The sequence below is a fragment of the Spodoptera frugiperda genome, chromosome 19, assembly GCF_023101765.2.
Source record: "Spodoptera frugiperda isolate SF20-4 chromosome 19, AGI-APGP_CSIRO_Sfru_2.0, whole genome shotgun sequence".
Lineage (NCBI taxonomy): Eukaryota > Metazoa > Arthropoda > Insecta > Lepidoptera > Noctuidae > Spodoptera > Spodoptera frugiperda.
Genome location: NC_064230.1, coordinates 2,075,540 through 2,098,523, shown reverse-complemented (window position 1 = coordinate 2,098,523; position 22,984 = coordinate 2,075,540). Strand labels below are relative to the sequence as shown.

Here is a 22,984-nt window from a genome sequence, read left to right as displayed (position 1 = left end):
GTCAAATAGTTTGACATTTGTGAATGAACGAGCGTTCATGTTGTTTGGGTTAGCGACGGAAAACGCATTTAAAATATCAAACTTTGTTCAAAAATACAGTGAAATAACACGAAACTAACATCTCAAAATGGCTGTAAGTAATTTTCTAACCATTATAAATACAATTCCAGCTTAAAACCTCTAAAAAAACCGGCGAACTCCTAACTTAACCTAAAAATATACAACAAAAAAGTCATGTTTTTTTCTACAATTCGAGCTAAGAATACGAATTTTAGTTATCAAATTGTCTTTTTCTTCGTTTTTAGTCGATAGCAGCAGCTCAGGTGCAGGAAGTGCGCTCGATAACACGCATTGAGCGTATCGGAGCTCATTCGCATATTAGAGGACTTGGTCTTGATGATTCCTTGGAGCCTAGAGCCGTGTCCCAAGGTATGGTGGGACAGAAGATGGCCAGAAAGGCAGCTGGCGTCATCCTACAGATGATTCGAGAAGGTACGTTATTGAATTAATGGTTGTCATGGCAACTGATGATGATTTGTTTGGATCATGTTATTTTTGAAGTGGGAATTCATGAATTCCAGTAGTTTTACCTGTTAAATTATGTATCGTTCTGTAACTGAAGAGTCTTGTATACCTAACTCTCTCTCACATATTTGATTTGTCTGGATTTTAAAAGAGACTAGCAAACTCGGCCAACTCCGTTTTCCAGCTTTTCTCTTGAATTTTTCTATTTAAACCTCACGTAACCCGAGACCTTTCCCACAGATACAAAACCGTGGAAATGGGTTCGTGCGTTCTGAAGGAAAACCAGACTTATTTTTATATTATAGACTACTAGCAAACCCGGCGAACTCCGTTTCGCCACCTTTGACTTTCCCTGTTGTCGTACTTTTAACTTGAATTAATCCTTAATTTTCTTTGTTATAAACCTCACGTAGCCCAAAACCTTTCTAACGAATGCAAAACCATGGAAATCGGTTCGTGCGTTCTGGAGTTATAGCGTCAGGAAGGAAAACTCGACTTATTTTTATATTATAGATGATCTCTGAGTTTGTTTCGGCATTTCTTCTCAGAGTAATCCGATAGAAAATGCCGGCCTCATCTAGTTATTTTGAAAGATTGACGTGTAAAAGAGTTACATTGTAACCTATTAGCAAAAATAAATATCATTTATCAGAGTAATCCGATAGAAAATGCCGGCCTCATCTAGTTATTTAAGAGATTGATATGCAAAAGTGGTATCTTGTAACCTATTTGCAAAAATAAATGTCATTTATCATTAATTGATTATTCCTACTTGTAGGCAAAATAGCAGGTCGCGCAGTGCTACTAGCTGGGCAGCCGGGTACAGGCAAAACTGCCATTGCTATGGGACTCGCACAGGCTCTCGGACCTGATACACCGTTCACTAGTATGGCTGGTAAGTACTTACACTCTTGTTTATTAGTACATATCTTATTTCTCATACCGTCATCTGTGTGATTTTTAGGAGATTTATCTAAACACTGCCATATGCTAGGAATTTTACTTGTGTTGTGTGTGTGTTAACAAACATAGAAGTTCACATACAAATGTCACCCAGACCTGAAACACCAATTTGTGGATAGCACGAAGTGTTCCTCCGAATACAACCCACAATTTTTTTTATAGTAGTAGGCAGAGATGTACATTACGGGCTGACGAAAATGGACCAGTAATACTTTACCCGACCCAGGAATCACCATCTGCAGTCGACCAATGAGGCATACACTGCACCCACTACACATTACAAAAACTACATGTTGCGAAAAACTTTGTTACAATTTGTAATTTAATATTAATTCTGATATTTTTCAGGCTCTGAAATATTTTCCCTTGAGATGAGCAAGACTGAAGCTTTGACCCAAGCCATCAGGAAGTCTATTGGAATACGGATCAAGTAAGTTTTCAATGTACGCATCGCATGTAGGCATTGCCGATGAGCGGTCCGTGCTCATGCGGATCAGTGGACGCAGTTGTATGAGTTTCTATACAAGACAAACTAAAATGCGTTGCGTGCGATGCGGGCCTGTGGACGCTTACCTTTAAAATTGTGCTAAGGACTACTACTACTAATAACATTTTTTTTTATGGTATAAGCCGGTAAACGAGCAGACAGATCACCTGATGGTAAGCAATCGCCGCCGCCCATGGACACTTGAAACACCAGAGGCGTTACAAGTGCGTTGCTGGCTTTTTGGGGGTTAGGAATTTAAGGGTTAAAAACTAATACTATAATATACTATCTATACTAATATTATAAAGCTGAAGAGTTTGTTTGTTTGATTGTTTGTTTGTTTGTTTGTTTGTTTGAACGCGCTAATCTCCGGAACTACTGGTCCGATTTGAATAATTCTTTTTGTGTTGGGTAGTGCATTTATCGAGGAAGGTTATCTATACTAATATTATAAAGCTGAAGAGTTTGTTTGTTTGTTTGTTTGTTTGTTTGTTTGAACGCGCTAATCTCCGGAACTACTGGTCCGATTTGAATAATTCTTTTTGTGTTGGGTAGTGCATTTATCGAGGAAGGTTATAGGCTATAAAACATCACGCTATGACCAATAGGAGCCAAGCAGAGCGGGTGAAACCGCGCGGAAGTAGCTAGTCTATACTATATATTAATATATAATATTATAAAGCTGAAGAGTTTGTTTGTTTGAACGCGCTAATCTCCAGAACTACTGGTCCGATTTAAATAATTCTTTTTGTGTTGAATAGTGCATTTATCGAGGACGGCTATAGGCTATAAAACATCACGCTATGACCAATAGGAGCCAAGCAGAGCGGGTGAAACCGCGCGGAAGTAGCTAGTATTGGTATAGAAATGCTTTGACTTTAACCTCACACCCACCTTTACAGGGAAGAATCAGAGATAATTGAAGGTGAGGTGGTTGAGGTAGTGGTGGAACGCGCGGCCGGTGGTGGTGGCGCCAGGGTGGGGCGTCTGACCCTGAAGACCACAGATATGGAGACCAACTACGACATGGGAGCTAAGATGATCGATTCCCTGCTCAAGGAAAAGGTTTGTGATGGGTTTTTTTGGGGGGGGGGGGGGTGACCGGTAATTAGTGAACGATATTTGAATACGTGATTACAAACGACTTTGTCGAAGTAACTTTTTTTGTGTTGGCGTTAGTTTTATTTTTATTGCAATAATAACAAAATTTCTCGCGCGTGCGTTTTTGCGTGATCAGCTGTTAGCAGCGAGACGCCCGCACTCGCGTTATAGAAAGACTAGTAACTAGTAAGTATTTTGGAACAAGAAAAAAATTGTTTTGTTATTGTGATAAAAATAAAACTAATGACTACACAAAAAAAGTTTCTTCGGGAAAGTTGTTTGTAATCATGAGTACAATCACGTGTTTAAATATCGTTCACTAATTACCAGTCACCCTATACATACGTATAGTGGTACCTATACGCAATATAATAATAATTGTCTATGTAACAGGTGCAAGCCGGAGATGTGATTACTATAGATAAAGCTACAGGCAAGATCAACAAACTGGGCCGGAGCTTCGCTAGAGCCAGGGACTATGATGCCACCGGTAAGTGGATGTCATAATCAGTTATAGAAATAGGTAGTGCTTATTAGCCTAAACTTTGAACAGAGAACAGAGAAAAGAAACGGAGACTTCCTTAGTACTATATTTTCCCGGACAACACTTAAATACATAAAAAAAATATGTTATTTGGAATAAGTTCGTGTTGTTTATCTAAAGTCTAAACCATATTTTTTTAATGTAAGTATTTATGTGTTGTCTGAGAAAAATATAGTATTATGAACGTCACCTTTCTTTTCCCTGTTCTTCAAAGTTTAGGCTCTGCCTATTCCTATCACTGGTCATAACATAAAATATTATATCGTGAGACATGCTAAATTAACTAAAAATCACGGTTTACTCCCGTACATTAATGGAGAAAAGCTCTACTAGTTTCTAGTCACAGAGGGACTCTTCATCATGAGCAGCGTGCGCAGACGCGGCGACGTCGCACAACCTACTTAGCAACGTTCTTAAGAAAAGTAAGTTTATAACACGCCTTTTATCCCCGAAGGGGTAAACAGAGGTGCACGTTACGGGACGTAATGCCGCTGTACAATGTACTCCAACTTTAACCATTTGTGCTCTAAGTCCCATTTAATAGGGAGTGCTATTGCCATATACTGGGCAAAATTCCAGACTTGGTGCTACTACTGGGACATTTTCGAAAAACCGAAAAAAGCCCAGTAATTCTTTGCTCGACCCGGGCTTTTATAAATCAAGCAGTCTAGTTAATACTAATTATGTACGATTAAAAATATTTTATTGTAGAAAAAAATTGGTTGCCTGTAAATTCGGTTTTACGGGCGAAGATTTTACGTGACAATGAAGTTTTTCTCGGTAGAATATTTATTATTAAATTGCGATCATGTTTGAGTGGGAGAGAGACGCAAGGCATTCGCCGGTCCGGCCTCTCTCTCGTTCGGTGACTCATCGTCACGTTACCGGGCGTTACACTTTTTCATGAGTGACTCCGAGCCGCAACATAATTTAACACGTTGTCACGTCAAAAAAGTCTTTATTCTACGCAGATGAAGTCGCGGTCAACAGCTAGTTACTAAATATTTTCCCCATCCAGGCCAGCAGGCCCGCTTCGTGCAGTGCCCCGAGGGCGAGCTGCAGAAGCGCAAGGAGGTGGTGCACACGGTGACGCTGCACGAGATCGACGTCATCAACTCCAGGACACACGGCTTCCTGGCGCTGTTCTCCGGTGAGTTATATTTGTTATAGTTGTTATAGTCTACAAGGAGGTGGTGCACACGGTGACGCTGCACGAGATCGACGTCATCAACTCCAGGACACACGGCTTCCTGGCGCTGTTCTCCGGTGAGTTATATTTGTTATAGTTGTTATAGTCTACAAGGAGGTGGTGCACACGGTGACGCTGCACGAGATCGACGTCATCAACTCCAGGACACACGGCTTCCTGGCGCTGTTCTCCGGTGAGTTATATTTGTTATAGTTGTTATAGTCTACAAGGAGGTGGTGCACACGGTGACGCTGCACGAGATCGACGTCATCAACTCCAGGACACACGGCTTCCTGGCGCTGTTCTCCGGTGAGTTATATTTGTTATAGTTGTTATAGTCTACAAGGAGGTGGTGCACACGGTGACGCTGCACGAGATCGACGTCATCAACTCCAGGACACACGGCTTCCTGGCGCTGTTCTCCGGTGAGTTATATTTGTTATAGTTGTTATAGTCTACAAGGAGGTGGTGCACACGGTGACGCTGCACGAGATCGACGTCATCAACTCCAGGACACACGGCTTCCTGGCGCTGTTCTCCGGTGAGTTATATTTGTTATAGTTGTTATAGTCTACAAGGAGGTGGTGCACACGGTGACGCTGCACGAGATCGACGTCATCAACTCCAGGACACACGGCTTCCTGGCGCTGTTCTCCGGTGAGTTATATTTGTTATAGTTGTTATAGTCTACAAGGAGGTGGTGCACACGGTGACGCTGCACGAGATCGACGTCATCAACTCCAGGACACACGGCTTCCTGGCGCTGTTCTCCGGTGAGTTATATTTGTTATAGTTGTTATAGTCTACAAGGAGGTGGTGCACACGGTGACGCTGCACGAGATCGACGTCATCAACTCCAGGACACACGGCTTCCTGGCGCTGTTCTCCGGTGAGTTATATTTGTTATAGTTGTTATAGTCTACAAGGAGGTGGTGCACACGGTGACGCTGCACGAGATCGACGTCATCAACTCCAGGACACACGGCTTCCTGGCGCTGTTCTCCGGTGAGTTATATTTGTTATAGTTGTTATAGTCTACAAGGAGGTGGTGCACACGGTGACGCTGCACGAGATCGACGTCATCAACTCCAGGACACACGGCTTCCTGGCGCTGTTCTCCGGTGAGTTATATTTGTTATAGTTGTTATAGTCTACAAGGAGGTGGTGCACACGGTGACGCTGCACGAGATCGACGTCATCAACTCCAGGACACACGGCTTCCTGGCGCTGTTCTCCGGTGAGTTATATTTGTTATAGTTGTTATAGTCTACAAGGAGGTGGTGCACACGGTGACGCTGCACGAGATCGACGTCATCAACTCCAGGACACACGGCTTCCTGGCGCTGTTCTCCGGTGAGTTATATTTGTTATAGTTGTTATAGTCTACAAGGAGGTGGTGCACACGGTGACGCTGCACGAGATCGACGTCATCAACTCCAGGACACACGGCTTCCTGGCGCTGTTCTCCGGTGAGTTATATTTGTTATAGTTGTTATAGTCTACAAGGAGGTGGTGCACACGGTGACGCTGCACGAGATCGACGTCATCAACTCCAGGACACACGGCTTCCTGGCGCTGTTCTCCGGTGAGTTATATTTGTTATAGTTGTTATAGTCTACAAGGAGGTGGTGCACACGGTGACGCTGCACGAGATCGACGTCATCAACTCCAGGACACACGGCTTCCTGGCGCTGTTCTCCGGTGAGTTATATTTGTTATAGTTGTTATAGTCTACAAGGAGGTGGTGCACACGGTGACGCTGCACGAGATCGACGTCATCAACTCCAGGACACACGGCTTCCTGGCGCTGTTCTCCGGTGAGTTATATTTGTTATAGTTGTTATAGTCTACAAGGAGGTGGTGCACACGGTGACGCTGCACGAGATCGACGTCATCAACTCCAGGACACACGGCTTCCTGGCGCTGTTCTCCGGTGAGTTATATTTGTTATAGTTGTTATAGTCTACAAGGAGGTGGTGCACACGGTGACGCTGCACGAGATCGACGTCATCAACTCCAGGACACACGGCTTCCTGGCGCTGTTCTCCGGTGAGTTATATTTGTTATAGTTGTTATAGTCTACAAGGAGGTGGTGCACACGGTGACGCTGCACGAGATCGACGTCATCAACTCCAGGACACACGGCTTCCTGGCGCTGTTCTCCGGTGAGTTATATTTGTTATAGTTGTTATAGTCTACAAGGAGGTGGTGCACACGGTGACGCTGCACGAGATCGACGTCATCAACTCCAGGACACACGGCTTCCTGGCGCTGTTCTCCGGTGAGTTATATTTGTTATAGTTGTTATAGTCTACAAGGAGGTGGTGCACACGGTGACGCTGCACGAGATCGACGTCATCAACTCCAGGACACACGGCTTCCTGGCGCTGTTCTCCGGTGAGTTATATTTGTTATAGTTGTTATAGTCTACAAGGAGGTGGTGCACACGGTGACGCTGCACGAGATCGACGTCATCAACTCCAGGACACACGGCTTCCTGGCGCTGTTCTCCGGTGAGTTATATTTGTTATAGTTGTTATAGTCTACAAGGAGGTGGTGCACACGGTGACGCTGCACGAGATCGACGTCATCAACTCCAGGACACACGGCTTCCTGGCGCTGTTCTCCGGTGAGTTATATTTGTTATAGTTGTTATAGTCTACAAGGAGGTGGTGCACACGGTGACGCTGCACGAGATCGACGTCATCAACTCCAGGACACACGGCTTCCTGGCGCTGTTCTCCGGTGAGTTATATTTGTTATAGTTGTTATAGTCTACAAGGAGGTGGTGCACACGGTGACGCTGCACGAGATCGACGTCATCAACTCCAGGACACACGGCTTCCTGGCGCTGTTCTCCGGTGAGTTATATTTGTTATAGTTGTTATAGTCTACAAGGAGGTGGTGCACACGGTGACGCTGCACGAGATCGACGTCATCAACTCCAGGACACACGGCTTCCTGGCGCTGTTCTCCGGTGAGTTATATTTGTTATAGTTGTTATAGTCTACAAGGAGGTGGTGCACACGGTGACGCTGCACGAGATCGACGTCATCAACTCCAGGACACACGGCTTCCTGGCGCTGTTCTCCGGTGAGTTATATTTGTTATAGTTGTTATAGTCTACAAGGAGGTGGTGCACACGGTGACGCTGCACGAGATCGACGTCATCAACTCCAGGACACACGGCTTCCTGGCGCTGTTCTCCGGTGAGTTATATTTGTTATAGTTGTTATAGTCTACAAGGAGGTGGTGCACACGGTGACGCTGCACGAGATCGACGTCATCAACTCCAGGACACACGGCTTCCTGGCGCTGTTCTCCGGTGAGTTATATTTGTTATAGTTGTTATAGTCTACAAGGAGGTGGTGCACACGGTGACGCTGCACGAGATCGACGTCATCAACTCCAGGACACACGGCTTCCTGGCGCTGTTCTCCGGTGAGTTATATTTGTTATAGTTGTTATAGTCTACAAGGAGGTGGTGCACACGGTGACGCTGCACGAGATCGACGTCATCAACTCCAGGACACACGGCTTCCTGGCGCTGTTCTCCGGTGAGTTATATTTGTTATAGTTGTTATAGTCTACAAGGAGGTGGTGCACACGGTGACGCTGCACGAGATCGACGTCATCAACTCCAGGACACACGGCTTCCTGGCGCTGTTCTCCGGTGAGTTATATTTGTTATAGTTGTTATAGTCTACAAGGAGGTGGTGCACACGGTGACGCTGCACGAGATCGACGTCATCAACTCCAGGACACACGGCTTCCTGGCGCTGTTCTCCGGTGAGTTATATTTGTTATAGTTGTTATAGTCTACAAGGAGGTGGTGCACACGGTGACGCTGCACGAGATCGACGTCATCAACTCCAGGACACACGGCTTCCTGGCGCTGTTCTCCGGTGAGTTATATTTGTTATAGTTGTTATAGTCTACAAGGAGGTGGTGCACACGGTGACGCTGCACGAGATCGACGTCATCAACTCCAGGACACACGGCTTCCTGGCGCTGTTCTCCGGTGAGTTATATTTGTTATAGTTGTTATAGTCTACAAGGAGGTGGTGCACACGGTGACGCTGCACGAGATCGACGTCATCAACTCCAGGACACACGGCTTCCTGGCGCTGTTCTCCGGTGAGTTATATTTGTTATAGTTGTTATAGTCTACAAGGAGGTGGTGCACACGGTGACGCTGCACGAGATCGACGTCATCAACTCCAGGACACACGGCTTCCTGGCGCTGTTCTCCGGTGAGTTATATTTGTTATAGTTGTTATAGTCTACAAGGAGGTGGTGCACACGGTGACGCTGCACGAGATCGACGTCATCAACTCCAGGACACACGGCTTCCTGGCGCTGTTCTCCGGTGAGTTATATTTGTTATAGTTGTTATAGTCTACAAGGAGGTGGTGCACACGGTGACGCTGCACGAGATCGACGTCATCAACTCCAGGACACACGGCTTCCTGGCGCTGTTCTCCGGTGAGTTATATTTGTTATAGTTGTTATAGTCTACAAGGAGGTGGTGCACACGGTGACGCTGCACGAGATCGACGTCATCAACTCCAGGACACACGGCTTCCTGGCGCTGTTCTCCGGTGAGTTATATTTGTTATAGTTGTTATAGTCTACAAGGAGGTGGTGCACACGGTGACGCTGCACGAGATCGACGTCATCAACTCCAGGACACACGGCTTCCTGGCGCTGTTCTCCGGTGAGTTATATTTGTTATAGTTGTTATAGTCTACAAGGAGGTGGTGCACACGGTGACGCTGCACGAGATCGACGTCATCAACTCCAGGACACACGGCTTCCTGGCGCTGTTCTCCGGTGAGTTATATTTGTTATAGTTGTTATAGTCTACAAGGAGGTGGTGCACACGGTGACGCTGCACGAGATCGACGTCATCAACTCCAGGACACACGGCTTCCTGGCGCTGTTCTCCGGTGAGTTATATTTGTTATAGTTGTTATAGTCTACAAGGAGGTGGTGCACACGGTGACGCTGCACGAGATCGACGTCATCAACTCCAGGACACACGGCTTCCTGGCGCTGTTCTCCGGTGAGTTATATTTGTTATAGTTGTTATAGTCTACAAGGAGGTGGTGCACACGGTGACGCTGCACGAGATCGACGTCATCAACTCCAGGACACACGGCTTCCTGGCGCTGTTCTCCGGTGAGTTATATTTGTTATAGTTGTTATAGTCTACAAGGAGGTGGTGCACACGGTGACGCTGCACGAGATCGACGTCATCAACTCCAGGACACACGGCTTCCTGGCGCTGTTCTCCGGTGAGTTATATTTGTTATAGTTGTTATAGTCTACAAGGAGGTGGTGCACACGGTGACGCTGCACGAGATCGACGTCATCAACTCCAGGACACACGGCTTCCTGGCGCTGTTCTCCGGTGAGTTATATTTGTTATAGTTGTTATAGTCTACAAGGAGGTGGTGCACACGGTGACGCTGCACGAGATCGACGTCATCAACTCCAGGACACACGGCTTCCTGGCGCTGTTCTCCGGTGAGTTATATTTGTTATAGTTGTTATAGTCTACAAGGAGGTGGTGCACACGGTGACGCTGCACGAGATCGACGTCATCAACTCCAGGACACACGGCTTCCTGGCGCTGTTCTCCGGTGAGTTATATTTGTTATAGTTGTTATAGTCTACAAGGAGGTGGTGCACACGGTGACGCTGCACGAGATCGACGTCATCAACTCCAGGACACACGGCTTCCTGGCGCTGTTCTCCGGTGAGTTATATTTGTTATAGTTGTTATAGTCTACAAGGAGGTGGTGCACACGGTGACGCTGCACGAGATCGACGTCATCAACTCCAGGACACACGGCTTCCTGGCGCTGTTCTCCGGTGAGTTATATTTGTTATAGTTGTTATAGTCTACAAGGAGGTGGTGCACACGGTGACGCTGCACGAGATCGACGTCATCAACTCCAGGACACACGGCTTCCTGGCGCTGTTCTCCGGTGAGTTATATTTGTTATAGTTGTTATAGTCTACAAGGAGGTGGTGCACACGGTGACGCTGCACGAGATCGACGTCATCAACTCCAGGACACACGGCTTCCTGGCGCTGTTCTCCGGTGAGTTATATTTGTTATAGTTGTTATAGTCTACAAGGAGGTGGTGCACACGGTGACGCTGCACGAGATCGACGTCATCAACTCCAGGACACACGGCTTCCTGGCGCTGTTCTCCGGTGAGTTATATTTGTTATAGTTGTTATAGTCTACAAGGAGGTGGTGCACACGGTGACGCTGCACGAGATCGACGTCATCAACTCCAGGACACACGGCTTCCTGGCGCTGTTCTCCGGTGAGTTATATTTGTTATAGTTGTTATAGTCTACAAGGAGGTGGTGCACACGGTGACGCTGCACGAGATCGACGTCATCAACTCCAGGACACACGGCTTCCTGGCGCTGTTCTCCGGTGAGTTATATTTGTTATAGTTGTTATAGTCTACAAGGAGGTGGTGCACACGGTGACGCTGCACGAGATCGACGTCATCAACTCCAGGACACACGGCTTCCTGGCGCTGTTCTCCGGTGAGTTATATTTGTTATAGTTGTTATAGTCTACAAGGAGGTGGTGCACACGGTGACGCTGCACGAGATCGACGTCATCAACTCCAGGACACACGGCTTCCTGGCGCTGTTCTCCGGTGAGTTATATTTGTTATAGTTGTTATAGTCTACAAGGAGGTGGTGCACACGGTGACGCTGCACGAGATCGACGTCATCAACTCCAGGACACACGGCTTCCTGGCGCTGTTCTCCGGTGAGTTATATTTGTTATAGTTGTTATAGTCTACAAGGAGGTGGTGCACACGGTGACGCTGCACGAGATCGACGTCATCAACTCCAGGACACACGGCTTCCTGGCGCTGTTCTCCGGTGAGTTATATTTGTTATAGTTGTTATAGTCTACAAGGAGGTGGTGCACACGGTGACGCTGCACGAGATCGACGTCATCAACTCCAGGACACACGGCTTCCTGGCGCTGTTCTCCGGTGAGTTATATTTGTTATAGTTGTTATAGTCTACAAGGAGGTGGTGCACACGGTGACGCTGCACGAGATCGACGTCATCAACTCCAGGACACACGGCTTCCTGGCGCTGTTCTCCGGTGAGTTATATTTGTTATAGTTGTTATAGTCTACAAGGAGGTGGTGCACACGGTGACGCTGCACGAGATCGACGTCATCAACTCCAGGACACACGGCTTCCTGGCGCTGTTCTCCGGTGAGTTATATTTGTTATAGTTGTTATAGTCTACAAGGAGGTGGTGCACACGGTGACGCTGCACGAGATCGACGTCATCAACTCCAGGACACACGGCTTCCTGGCGCTGTTCTCCGGTGAGTTATATTTGTTATAGTTGTTATAGTCTACAAGGAGGTGGTGCACACGGTGACGCTGCACGAGATCGACGTCATCAACTCCAGGACACACGGCTTCCTGGCGCTGTTCTCCGGTGAGTTATATTTGTTATAGTTGTTATAGTCTACAAGGAGGTGGTGCACACGGTGACGCTGCACGAGATCGACGTCATCAACTCCAGGACACACGGCTTCCTGGCGCTGTTCTCCGGTGAGTTATATTTGTTATAGTTGTTATAGTCTACAAGGAGGTGGTGCACACGGTGACGCTGCACGAGATCGACGTCATCAACTCCAGGACACACGGCTTCCTGGCGCTGTTCTCCGGTGAGTTATATTTGTTATACTGCCACACTCAGAGTCATTTAATGATTACTTAAACTATTCCTTAGTAACGATTTTCTATAGAAAACGATTGCTAAAGACTGGGTTAAGTAACCATTAAATGACTCTGAGTGTGGCAGATAGTCCGCTGTTCTCCGGTGAGTCCAACTTATTATAGGCTTCTTAAGATTATAGGTGTTAAACGAGTAGATGGATCACCTGATGGTAAGCAATCGCCGCCGCCCATGGATACTTGAAACACTAGAGGCGTTAGAAATACGTTTAGCCAGTAAACGAGCAGACAGATCACCTGATGGTAAGCAATCACCGCCGCCCATGGACTCTTGAAACACTAGAGGCGTTACAAGTGCGTTGCCGGCCTTTTGGGTGTTAGGAATTTAAGGGTTGTTGGGGAATCGGGGATTTGGAAGCCACCGGTAACCTCACTCACACAATGAAACACAACGCATTGTTTCACTCTGGTCGAACCTGCCAATTCGTGCAGAAGCATGGGTCTCCCACACTTCCAAATGTGGAAACACACACGTGGAACCCAAACGCAACCACAACAACGTAGCATGGCAGATCTCTGGTGAAAAAGCAACCTTAAGTATTCCGGAGCTGCGGACTACCTAGCGGGTTTACCGGGGCTACCACTCGAAAAGCAGGAGTAGGAACGGGGGTTTTTAGTCAGTAATGCCCGAATACTCAAACGCTACTCAATTTTAAGACGCTCTCAAATGTAGTTCTGTCACTATCAATTCTTTATAAAATGACAGAGATAGCACGATATTTAAATACAACTTAAAATTGAGTAGCGTTTGAGTATTCGGGCGTTAAACTTATAGCCGGTAAACGAGCAGACGGATTACCTGATGGTAAGTAATTGCCGCCTCCCATGGACATCGCAACACCAGAGGCGTTAGAAATACGTTTGCCGGCCTTTGGAGGGTTAGAAATTTGAAGATTTTTGGGGGGGAGGTAATTGGGCCTCCGGTAACCTCACTCACACAACGCAAGCGTTGTTTCACTCTGGTCGAGCCTTCCAATTCGTGCCGAAGCATGGCTCTCCCACACTTCCAAACGTGGAAACCACAGCAACGTGGCATAGCACATTTCTGGTGGAACACCAGCCTTAAGTGGATCTACTTATGGTCTACACAACAATTTGTACAACATCTTTACCCCATCACAAATTGGGAAAGCCGAGATCTCGAAACTGGGGGCCTACTCCGGTTCTCGAATCCGAAGTTTCGTTTAATTTTCGGCCGTAGGTTTTATTGATTTACTAATAGAATTACTTGAAATAACGTTATTTTTTTAAATTTCAAATCAAAACCTATTTTCATTTCATTCGTTCATTTTTGTTCACGAAAGTTCGCAATAAATAGAATTGTAGTATCCGATCTACGAAGTTTTTTCGCACACAGAGGAGCCAATAGCTGGTCGTGTTCGGTATCTGCACTCACTTGGGCTGTGTACCTGTACCGAATAATCCTGTATTACACACACACACAACGTCACGCCTTTTATCCCCGAAGGGGTAGGCAGAGGTGCACATTACGGCACGTAATGCCGCTATACAATGTACACCCACTTTTCACCATTTGTGTTATAAGTCCCATGTAATAGGTGGTGAGCCTATTGCCATATACTGGGCACAATTCCACTACTAGTAAGAAATTTTCGTAAAACCAAATAAAGCCCAGTATTACTTTATCCGGCCCGGGAATCGAACCCGAGACCCCTTGTTCGGCAGTCGCAATTGCGACCACTCGACCAACGAGGCAGTTCCTGTATTAATTTCATGATTCCGTTTACCAGGTGACACGGGTGAGATAAAGTCGGAGATCCGCGAACAGATCAACGGCAAGGTGGCGGAGTGGCGCGAGGAGGGCAAGGCGGAGATGATACCCGGAGTGCTGTTCATTGATGAGGTAAGTTCATTATTATTTCTATTTATTTATTTATTTATTTACATACTTGTTCAATACATTATTACAAAAACATTTAAAAATGTAAGTAGCTTGCCAGTAACGGAAGAAATCCAAGTTATTGTTAATTACCGAATCGATGGTCGGGGCTAAGAGAGAGGAATTTTTAGGAAACAGAGAGTAAAGTTCCCTAAACAAAGGAGTACCCTCCGACCAGGCGAGGTGATCGTGGCTGGCGGGATTTCTGCCCAATTATTGTTCGTTGGGATTTTCTATCCGTGTTAATTCGCATGTAAACTTCATATGTGCGATGCAGGATATTTGTGACGTCATCCATTGATTTGCTCGTCGATAGTCTATGTGCGATTTCTGTCATCTGTCACTTGTCACTGTCAGAGTGTCGCCACATTATCAATTCTATGTCATCATCATCAGCCGAGAGACGTCCACTGCTGAACAAAGGCCTCCCCCTTAGTCCTCCACGTAGAACGACAAGCCGCCACCTGCATCCACTGGCTCCCCGCCACTCTGACGTTTTATAAAAATTTTGTCTGTCTGTCTGTCTGTTTGTTCTGGCTAATCTCTGAAATGGCTGTACTTCTTCAAATAATTCAAGACCAATTACCTAAATTGGTCCAGCCGTTATCGAGGTATAGCGAGGCTAATTAACAGCAATTATTTTTTAAGTATACAAGGTGTAAACGGTCAAAAACGAGTTTTATTAATAAAGAAAATAAGGAATTCAATGTTTATTTCATGTAATAATAATATTTGTTATTGAGGGAAAATAAAATATGCCAAGTTTAGGTATGAACGGTTTAATGTCCAACATGATAGTAAAGAGAAAAACGAATGATATTATTATAGTTGACAACTGAAAAAAAACGAAGAACTAATTGTGTTATCTGAATTCCATCAGTTATCAACTGCTTAAGACTGATGTTGCATGAATAAAACGAAAACTAAAACGATTAAAATTATAAAAATAATGAGTTTTTCGGGAGCTTTTCGTTTACACCCGTCCATGTATAGATTTTAGTAGTACGCAACTAAGCTATGTGACTTCCATTTTTTTTTTTTTTTTATGAGACGTGTCGTTAATCGAGCAGACTTATTACCTGATGGTAAGCAATCGCCGCCGCCCATGGACACTTGAAACACCAGAGGCGTTACAAGTGCGTTACCGGCTTTTTGGGAGTTAGGAATTTAATATAAAAACAATATGCTAACAAAAAAAAAAACAATATCCTACCAATACAAAAAAGCTATAGTTTTTGACATTAACACCATATTTTCCCCACAGGCTCACATGCTGGACATAGAATGCTTCTCCTACCTCAACCGGGCGCTCGAATCTGAGACCGCGCCAGTAGTGATCATGGCGACCAACCGCGGGATCACGAGGATCCGCGGCACCAACTACAAGTCCCCACATGGGATCCCCCTGGATCTGCTCGACAGGATGATCATAGTTCCCACCTCGCCTTACTCGCATCAGGAGTTGAGAGAGATCTTGAATATACGGTTAGTAATTTGTTTTTATGAGAGGGACGGAGCTATACTGCCTACATAGGTCCGTCCCTCTTGCACTGCTCATTGATCGAACATTCTGACACAATTGTAATAGCAGACTAAGGCCCCTGGTAACATTTACAGTGGTGTTAAAATTGCCAAAATATTGCCATGTTGCTCGTCAAGATTTTTAGATGGTTTTCTACCAAAGATGTGCTATGTAGCTATGCTACGAAGATGTAATAGCTAAACTGTGAAACTATGTGACCGTTTCCACTAATACTAAGATATGTAGCTGTGCGAGGAAGATGCGCAGCTCGAGTATGCGATGTATCGATAATAGGGAAGCCAACCACGCATCTTTCCATATAAAAACATAACTTAACTTGTCCGTTTCTACCAGTGCTAAGCTATGTGTACCAATAAATGCTTGGTGGAAGCCAAACGCCATCTACAAACGCAACGTAGCACAGTACATCTCTGGTGGAAAAGCACCCTAAATGGTCCAATGTCACACCATTTTTAACCGAATTTTGTCATAAAACTATTTAAAACAATTAAATGTTAAACTTTATCTCGTCAGGTGTGAAGAGGAAGACTGTCAGATGTCAGCGGATGCCCTGACGGTCCTGACTCGAGTGGCGACGGAGACTTCACTCCGGTACTCCATACAACTGATCACCACCGCGTCTCTTGTGGCTAAACGGAGGAAGGCTACTGAGGTATGTACCCATCTTCGTCATCAGCCTATAAGTGGCCACTGCTGAGTAAAGGCCTCTTCTCACGCGGAGAAGGCTTACGCATTAATCACCACGCTTGATCAATGCGGGTTGAAGATTTCAAACTTATAATTAGATATTATAAGCCAAGTTTCCTTAAGATGTTTACCTTCACCGTATGTCAGTGGTGGATTTTGAATCTGCGCTCTTTTGCAAGAAAAGCAGGCGTCTTAAACCACCGCTTTTACTGTTGTGGTGGCCTACTATGACAGTCAAAGCAACCTTATACTAAACTGACTTGACTGATTTCTTAAATTATTAGATTTAGATTTCAGCCATGATCGTCACACTGCAGGGCAAAGGCCTCCCAAAGCAAAAATCTTTAAACAGAGATTGGAAGGAGGGTTCGTTCCACTCTCTGTTTAAAGCTTTTTGCTGCCAATCCTTATCATAGATGTCGAGTTCGTCCCGCCATGTCCTTTTGGGCTCTCCGCGACGTCTGTGGACGTTGAGCGGGCCGGCTCAGTAGTGAGTTTTGCCCACCGCTCATCCGACAAAAATGTAAATTTATTAAATGAAAAAATTATATTTTTATTAGTTTTCCTGGCTCCGAACTCGAACCCTCCCTAAATCTAATCTAAATATTAAATATAATTCAATCTCAATTTGTAGGTGAGCATGGAAGATGTGAAGAAGGTATACTCCTTGTTCCTGGATGAGCACCGCTCCGAGCAGTTCTTGAAGGAGTATCAGGATGAGTTCATGTTCAACGATGGATCCGGAGGTGAGATATGTTATCTACACTAATATTTATTACTAGCTTCTGCCCGCGACTTCGTCCGCGAAAAATTAAAAAAAATAGGGTTGTACTACCCCTAACATTTAGGGGGATGAAAAATAGATGTTGGCCGATTCTCATAGATACCGGATAAGCACAAAAAATTTCATCAAAGTCGGTCAAGCCGTTTCGTAGGAGTATGGCAACGAAAACTGTGACACGAGAATTTTATATATTAGATAAGGCTGAAAAGTTTGTTGAATATGTTACAATACGGGTTATTTCCTTATTAAAAAATTAATTATATAGACTTTTCAATACAACACTTCACATATTCAAAAATAATCACACTTTCATTCATAGATTTAATGATCTACGTAATTTTTTCTAGAAATAAGTCAGCTATTTGACGTAAAATTCTGATTCTAACGTCATAACACTGTTTCATACAAGATTCATAGAAATGATAGTTTTTTACATTACAATAAAAGTATTGAATTTGACTAGTGGGAAACTAGCCCATTATTTTTATCTTGGAGTCTTTATCGAGGTAGGTCATTCGCGCTGCCAATCAATAAATATTAGATGTTTTTCCAGCAAATATTTTTTCTATCTAATCCTTGTCCTTATACAAATACGACATTCAATATTTTATCAAATTTGGTACAGTCGTTCCGGAGTTATGCACGTACATTTTAATAGTTCTTTTCTAATATATATCTTGTTAAATATAATTTGTTTTCTCATTTTTCAGATGCCCCACAACTTATGGAAGTGTCGCAGTAATCTCACCAAAATTATTCCAAATATTTTAATTTCTATTAAAATTGTCGTCGTTAGAATTTACATTTTTGTTGTAAAAGGAGTCGCCTGTAAGTTACTTTTAAGTTTTATTATGTAAGTTTATATAATAAATGTGTATTAAAACGTACTTTTTGTTTCGTTTATGCTTTTCACTACATAGTATAAAACAAAGTCACTTTTCTGTCCCTAAGTCCCTTTGTATGCTTAAGTATACAAAGGGATATAGGGACAGAGAAAGAGAAGTTTTAAAGATTTAAATCTTTAAAACTACGCAACGGGGTTTTTGATGCGGTCTTTTTTAATAGATAGAGTGATTCAAGAGGAAGGTTTATATGTATAATACATGCATAATATATCACCATTGCACCCATGCAAAGCTGGGGCGGATCGCTAGTAAGAATTAAAATGAGATGTTATTATTGGTGTTTTGTATTAAAACCCCTGTCCGTAAATTGGTAGCAAATTTTAAATGTATATGGCAACATTATAATAGTGATGTAACAAAACTTACTATTTGCGAAGAATGACAGTATCGGTTTTTTAAGTTTTTTCATGTTTTATTTGAGACATGTCACCAGAATTATTTGATGAAATTTTAGCAATTAATTCTATTGAAGCGGTGTGTTTTTTCGTCATAGATTTGGTTGTATAATTTAAATTATACAACCAAATCAAAAAAAATAATTTTTTTTTCTATCTATACAAGTTGCAAAATCGACTAAAACTATCAATTTGACAGTACCGGTTTCTGTTTTTGTACTACCGCAGCACTAATCTGCCATTGATTTTTCACTCAATCGTGAATATTTTTGGTGTCAATCTTTCACAAGAAGTTAAATTTTCAATAAAATCAAAATGTTCGCCGTAAGGTCTCTTTTCAAAGCCAACACCCAAATCCTGAAGAATGTGGCTCAACACAGGAATATGAGCGTTATCGCTACCCCCGCTAGAAACAAGATTACCAAAGGCGTAAGTACATTTGCGTATTTTGTTGCAAAACCAGCAACAATTTGCCTACTTTTACACATTATTAATCTTCTAAAGTAATAAACATAGTTATTTATTCACAATTTAACTCTTGCAAAACATTTAAAAACGATTTTAAAATTACGTAATTAAATACATAAAAGTTAGGTTAGGTCTCTGTTTTTTAGGACGTATAGGGAAAAATGGTTATACAATTTCCTATTTTATCACAATTTATGACTGAAATAGCGTTTATATGACATAAATATGTTATTTAAAGTCTTATATCGCCTTTAACTAAGTATTACATTATTTTATTTCGACATAATTGACATTTTCTTTTATCTATTCAGATTAACTAATAAGTATGTATTGATAAAATGATATCGTTTGAAGTGATATAGCGTTTAAAGTACGAGTTTTTAGGTTATAACAAAATATTTATTTGTATTTAGTTAGGTATTAGATTAATGTTGCAATATCTAGTAAATTAAACTGTTCAAAGTCAAATCATTTATTCCAATTAAACTATATAGGTACGGTACTTAGATACTTTTGAAATGTCAACAAGTAAAGAAATAAATAATAGTCTATCAGTCTGTCCGACAGTGAAGCTAGATGCTCATTCCAAAGTGTAGCTTCGAATGGAGAAGAACAAGCAAGAAACTCCATTATTACTCTTTTATGTTCATGTTACATTATTACAAGAAATCTGATGTCAATATAGTACAGTTCTTACAGGATAATTGATGTCAATATTAAGATATTGTAGAGTTTCAAATGTTTAAATTATTTAAATAAAACATCATGCAATAATTATTGTTTAACCACCGCTGGTCACATATCGGGTTTTCCTTCCTGGCAACCGTCCCAATACAAAGTTGTTGATTATTCTGCAAGTGTCGAGTGGTGACGGCAGATTCACTGTGGTTTAGTCCTTCATGTTTATTTTTTAAATATAGTATAAACAACTATTTTGAATTAAAAAAAGATTATAAAAAAGGACTTTGATGTAGAAAGAATATAAAATGATATAAATATAAAAATAGAAAGTAACAGACTTAAAAATACATAGATAAGACATAAAATAGGACGCCCATATAGCTGTTGCGGGGTGGACTAATATTAGAGGGTTATATTGACTGCATTGTTAGTTGAATGGTCGCAAGTGCAACTGCCAGACAAAGGATTTTGGGTTTGATTCCCAAGTCGGGCAAAGTAATACTAGGTTTTTTTTTCCAAAGTTACATTGGTGCTTGCCATTAGTAGGTTTGAACCAGTATAAATCAGAAGTGTAATCAAATATAGGATCACAAGTTTAGGAACACATTTTGCCAAAGAAAGAATACTTATATACCCCACGAATTTTGTGTCTGAAATCTTAAATGAATAGCAAATGATAGTGAGTGTGAGTGATTTCCGGCCGCGACTCCGTCCGCGTGGATGTCGGTCTTCGCGTGGATGTTTTATTTCTCCATTTTGAGTAACTTCTTATAAATACCTATTGGACCCAAATACGGCTAGGGCCATAATAATTAAGGAGATCCCTCTATTGAGCTACTGCTGTTGAGCTTAGCGTTCTGTAGTATAAAAGTGAAAAATATTTTTTTTTCTACGTATTTTTCCGGGATAGAAAGTAATAAGGTATAATTATACCAAGTTTCATCGAAATTGAACCGTTAGTTTTCACGTGATGCCTGAACATACAGACAGACAGACAGACAAAAAAATTTTTATCACATATTTGGTTTTGGTATCGATTCAGTAACACCACCTGCTATTTATTTTTTCAATATTTTCAATGTACAGAATTGACCCTTCTACAGATTTATTATATTATTATGTATATGTATATAGATTAATCATTTTCAATTGTTATTTTCAGGAGATGGGTGTCCTGATCTCCGCCATGATCCTCGGCTGGTCTGCGATCCCAGTCTGGGTGCTGGTGAACATTAAGAACTACAGGAACAAGGAATAAATACAGTTGTAGACAATCTATTGCGTAGTTACAGATCATATGTATGTATTATGTTTAAGTAAAAGGTTAATTTAACATTTTGTTGAGTTTTATTTCACTAGTGGAACATGATTACTTAAACTATTCCTTAATAACGATTTTGTATCGAAAACAATTGCTAAGGACTGGGTTGAGTAATCATTAAATGACTCTGAGTACGATGGTAAAACTCTTATGACTTAATTTAAATCACATATTTTTGTTATCATCTTGGCTGACAATATACGCAAAAAAAAATGAGCGGAAAAGGTCAAAGTTAAAGTCAAAATTATTTATTTCAAATAGACCAGGAAAGCACTTTTAAATGTCTAAGCAAATATGATAATATTAATAACATCTGTCTGTCGGTCAGTCCTATAGTTAGTCTATTTGCTCGATCGAAAGTGTAGATTCCTATGGAGAAGAACGAGCAAGAAACTCCATTCTTTTCCAATCAGATTCACAATACAATTCCTGGTTACATTGTTTCGATTGCTTCAACTATGTGAGAACAATGTAAAACTAATATTCAAAGTGGAACATTTACATTATACCATGTGGCTCTTAAACTCTTATGATTTAATTTAAATCACATATTTGTTATCATCTTGGCTGACAATATACGAAAAATTAGCGAAATAGGCCCAGTAGGTAAGCCAAAAAGTGCATTATTCTCTTTGAGCTAATTTGAACACTCTTTACAAATACGGCATTATAACAGCCGCGCCGCATGTCCGTAACATTCCTAGACAACCTACAACATTACAGGGGCCTTAGCTCTTCTGAGCAGTGCGAGAGGGACGGAGCTATGAAGGTTGTATAGCTCCGTCCCTCTCGCACTGCTCAGTGATCGACCATTCTGACACAATTGTAATAGCAGACTAAGGCCCCAGTTCTTCTGTGATCAAGTAATATGGAGCTGTTCATACAATTTAATATTTGATTTATTTCATTATTTATTTTGATCGAATTGTTTTAAGTTTCGGTTTGCGTTGAAATATTTACTTGTATTAATGCTTCTGTGGACTAGTAATACTTGTGGTTTCATTTAAGTCATGTGAGTGATCTCCATACTGTATGTGGAAGTCTTCAAAAGTAAAAATTAAACATGGACCTCTTGAAGAATGGATGATAGGTATGGTGTTTCCTTAGGTAGGCAGATAATTTTTGACAAAAATAAAACTACAAATACGATCATTCAATAAAACTATATTTCATACATTTAACCTTTAACGTCACGGGCGGGGTCTGAGGAGACCCCACGCGCTGTTTTTTAACGATAATTTTTGAAATTGTCTAGTTACGAACGCGTGTTTCCGGCTAATCTCAGTGCGACGCGAAACCTATCGGCGAGTGGACGTACGTCGCTCTTGTGCTAAGGTAAGTTACATTTTTGCTTACGTGGGGATACCTGCAGACCCCACCCGTGATTTAACGTAGTTACTTTTTTCACCTTAGTTATTTTTTTATTTGTTTGCTTTTCAGAATTGGTGTTGAATAAAAGGAAAAATGAGTCGCATAACTGAATATTAAATTGATCTATACACGATTTTAGTGACTCAGAATCGAAGGCATAGGAGACACACCTCAGGAGAATATTTTGGAAGAAGTGGGTGATATAAGTGACTGTAAATCTATACATAGCGAACATAATTCAGCGTCTGATCTAAAAATAAAAAAGCACTATTGTATGTGTCCTGCAAAAAAAAATTGCAAGCCACATCCAACAGAAA

The 22,984-nt window shown here is 42.4% G+C and overlaps 1 protein-coding gene across 1 annotated transcript; it reads left to right on the top strand.

Moving 5' to 3' along the window:
• On the top strand, positions 1-18,413 carry LOC118281057 (ruvB-like 2). The gene is made up of 12 exons (XM_050700952.1): positions 1-133; positions 306-492; positions 1,304-1,420; positions 1,837-1,918; positions 2,878-3,040; positions 3,470-3,566; positions 4,639-4,770; positions 14,364-14,476; positions 15,777-15,997; positions 16,569-16,707; positions 17,377-17,488; positions 18,237-18,413. The coding sequence occupies exons 1-12, from the start codon at positions 128-130 to the stop codon at positions 18,266-18,268; spliced, it is 1,401 nt and encodes a 466-aa protein (XP_050556909.1). The 5' UTR covers positions 1-127; the 3' UTR covers positions 18,269-18,413.
• The last annotated feature ends 4,571 nt before the right edge of the window (positions 18,414-22,984 follow it).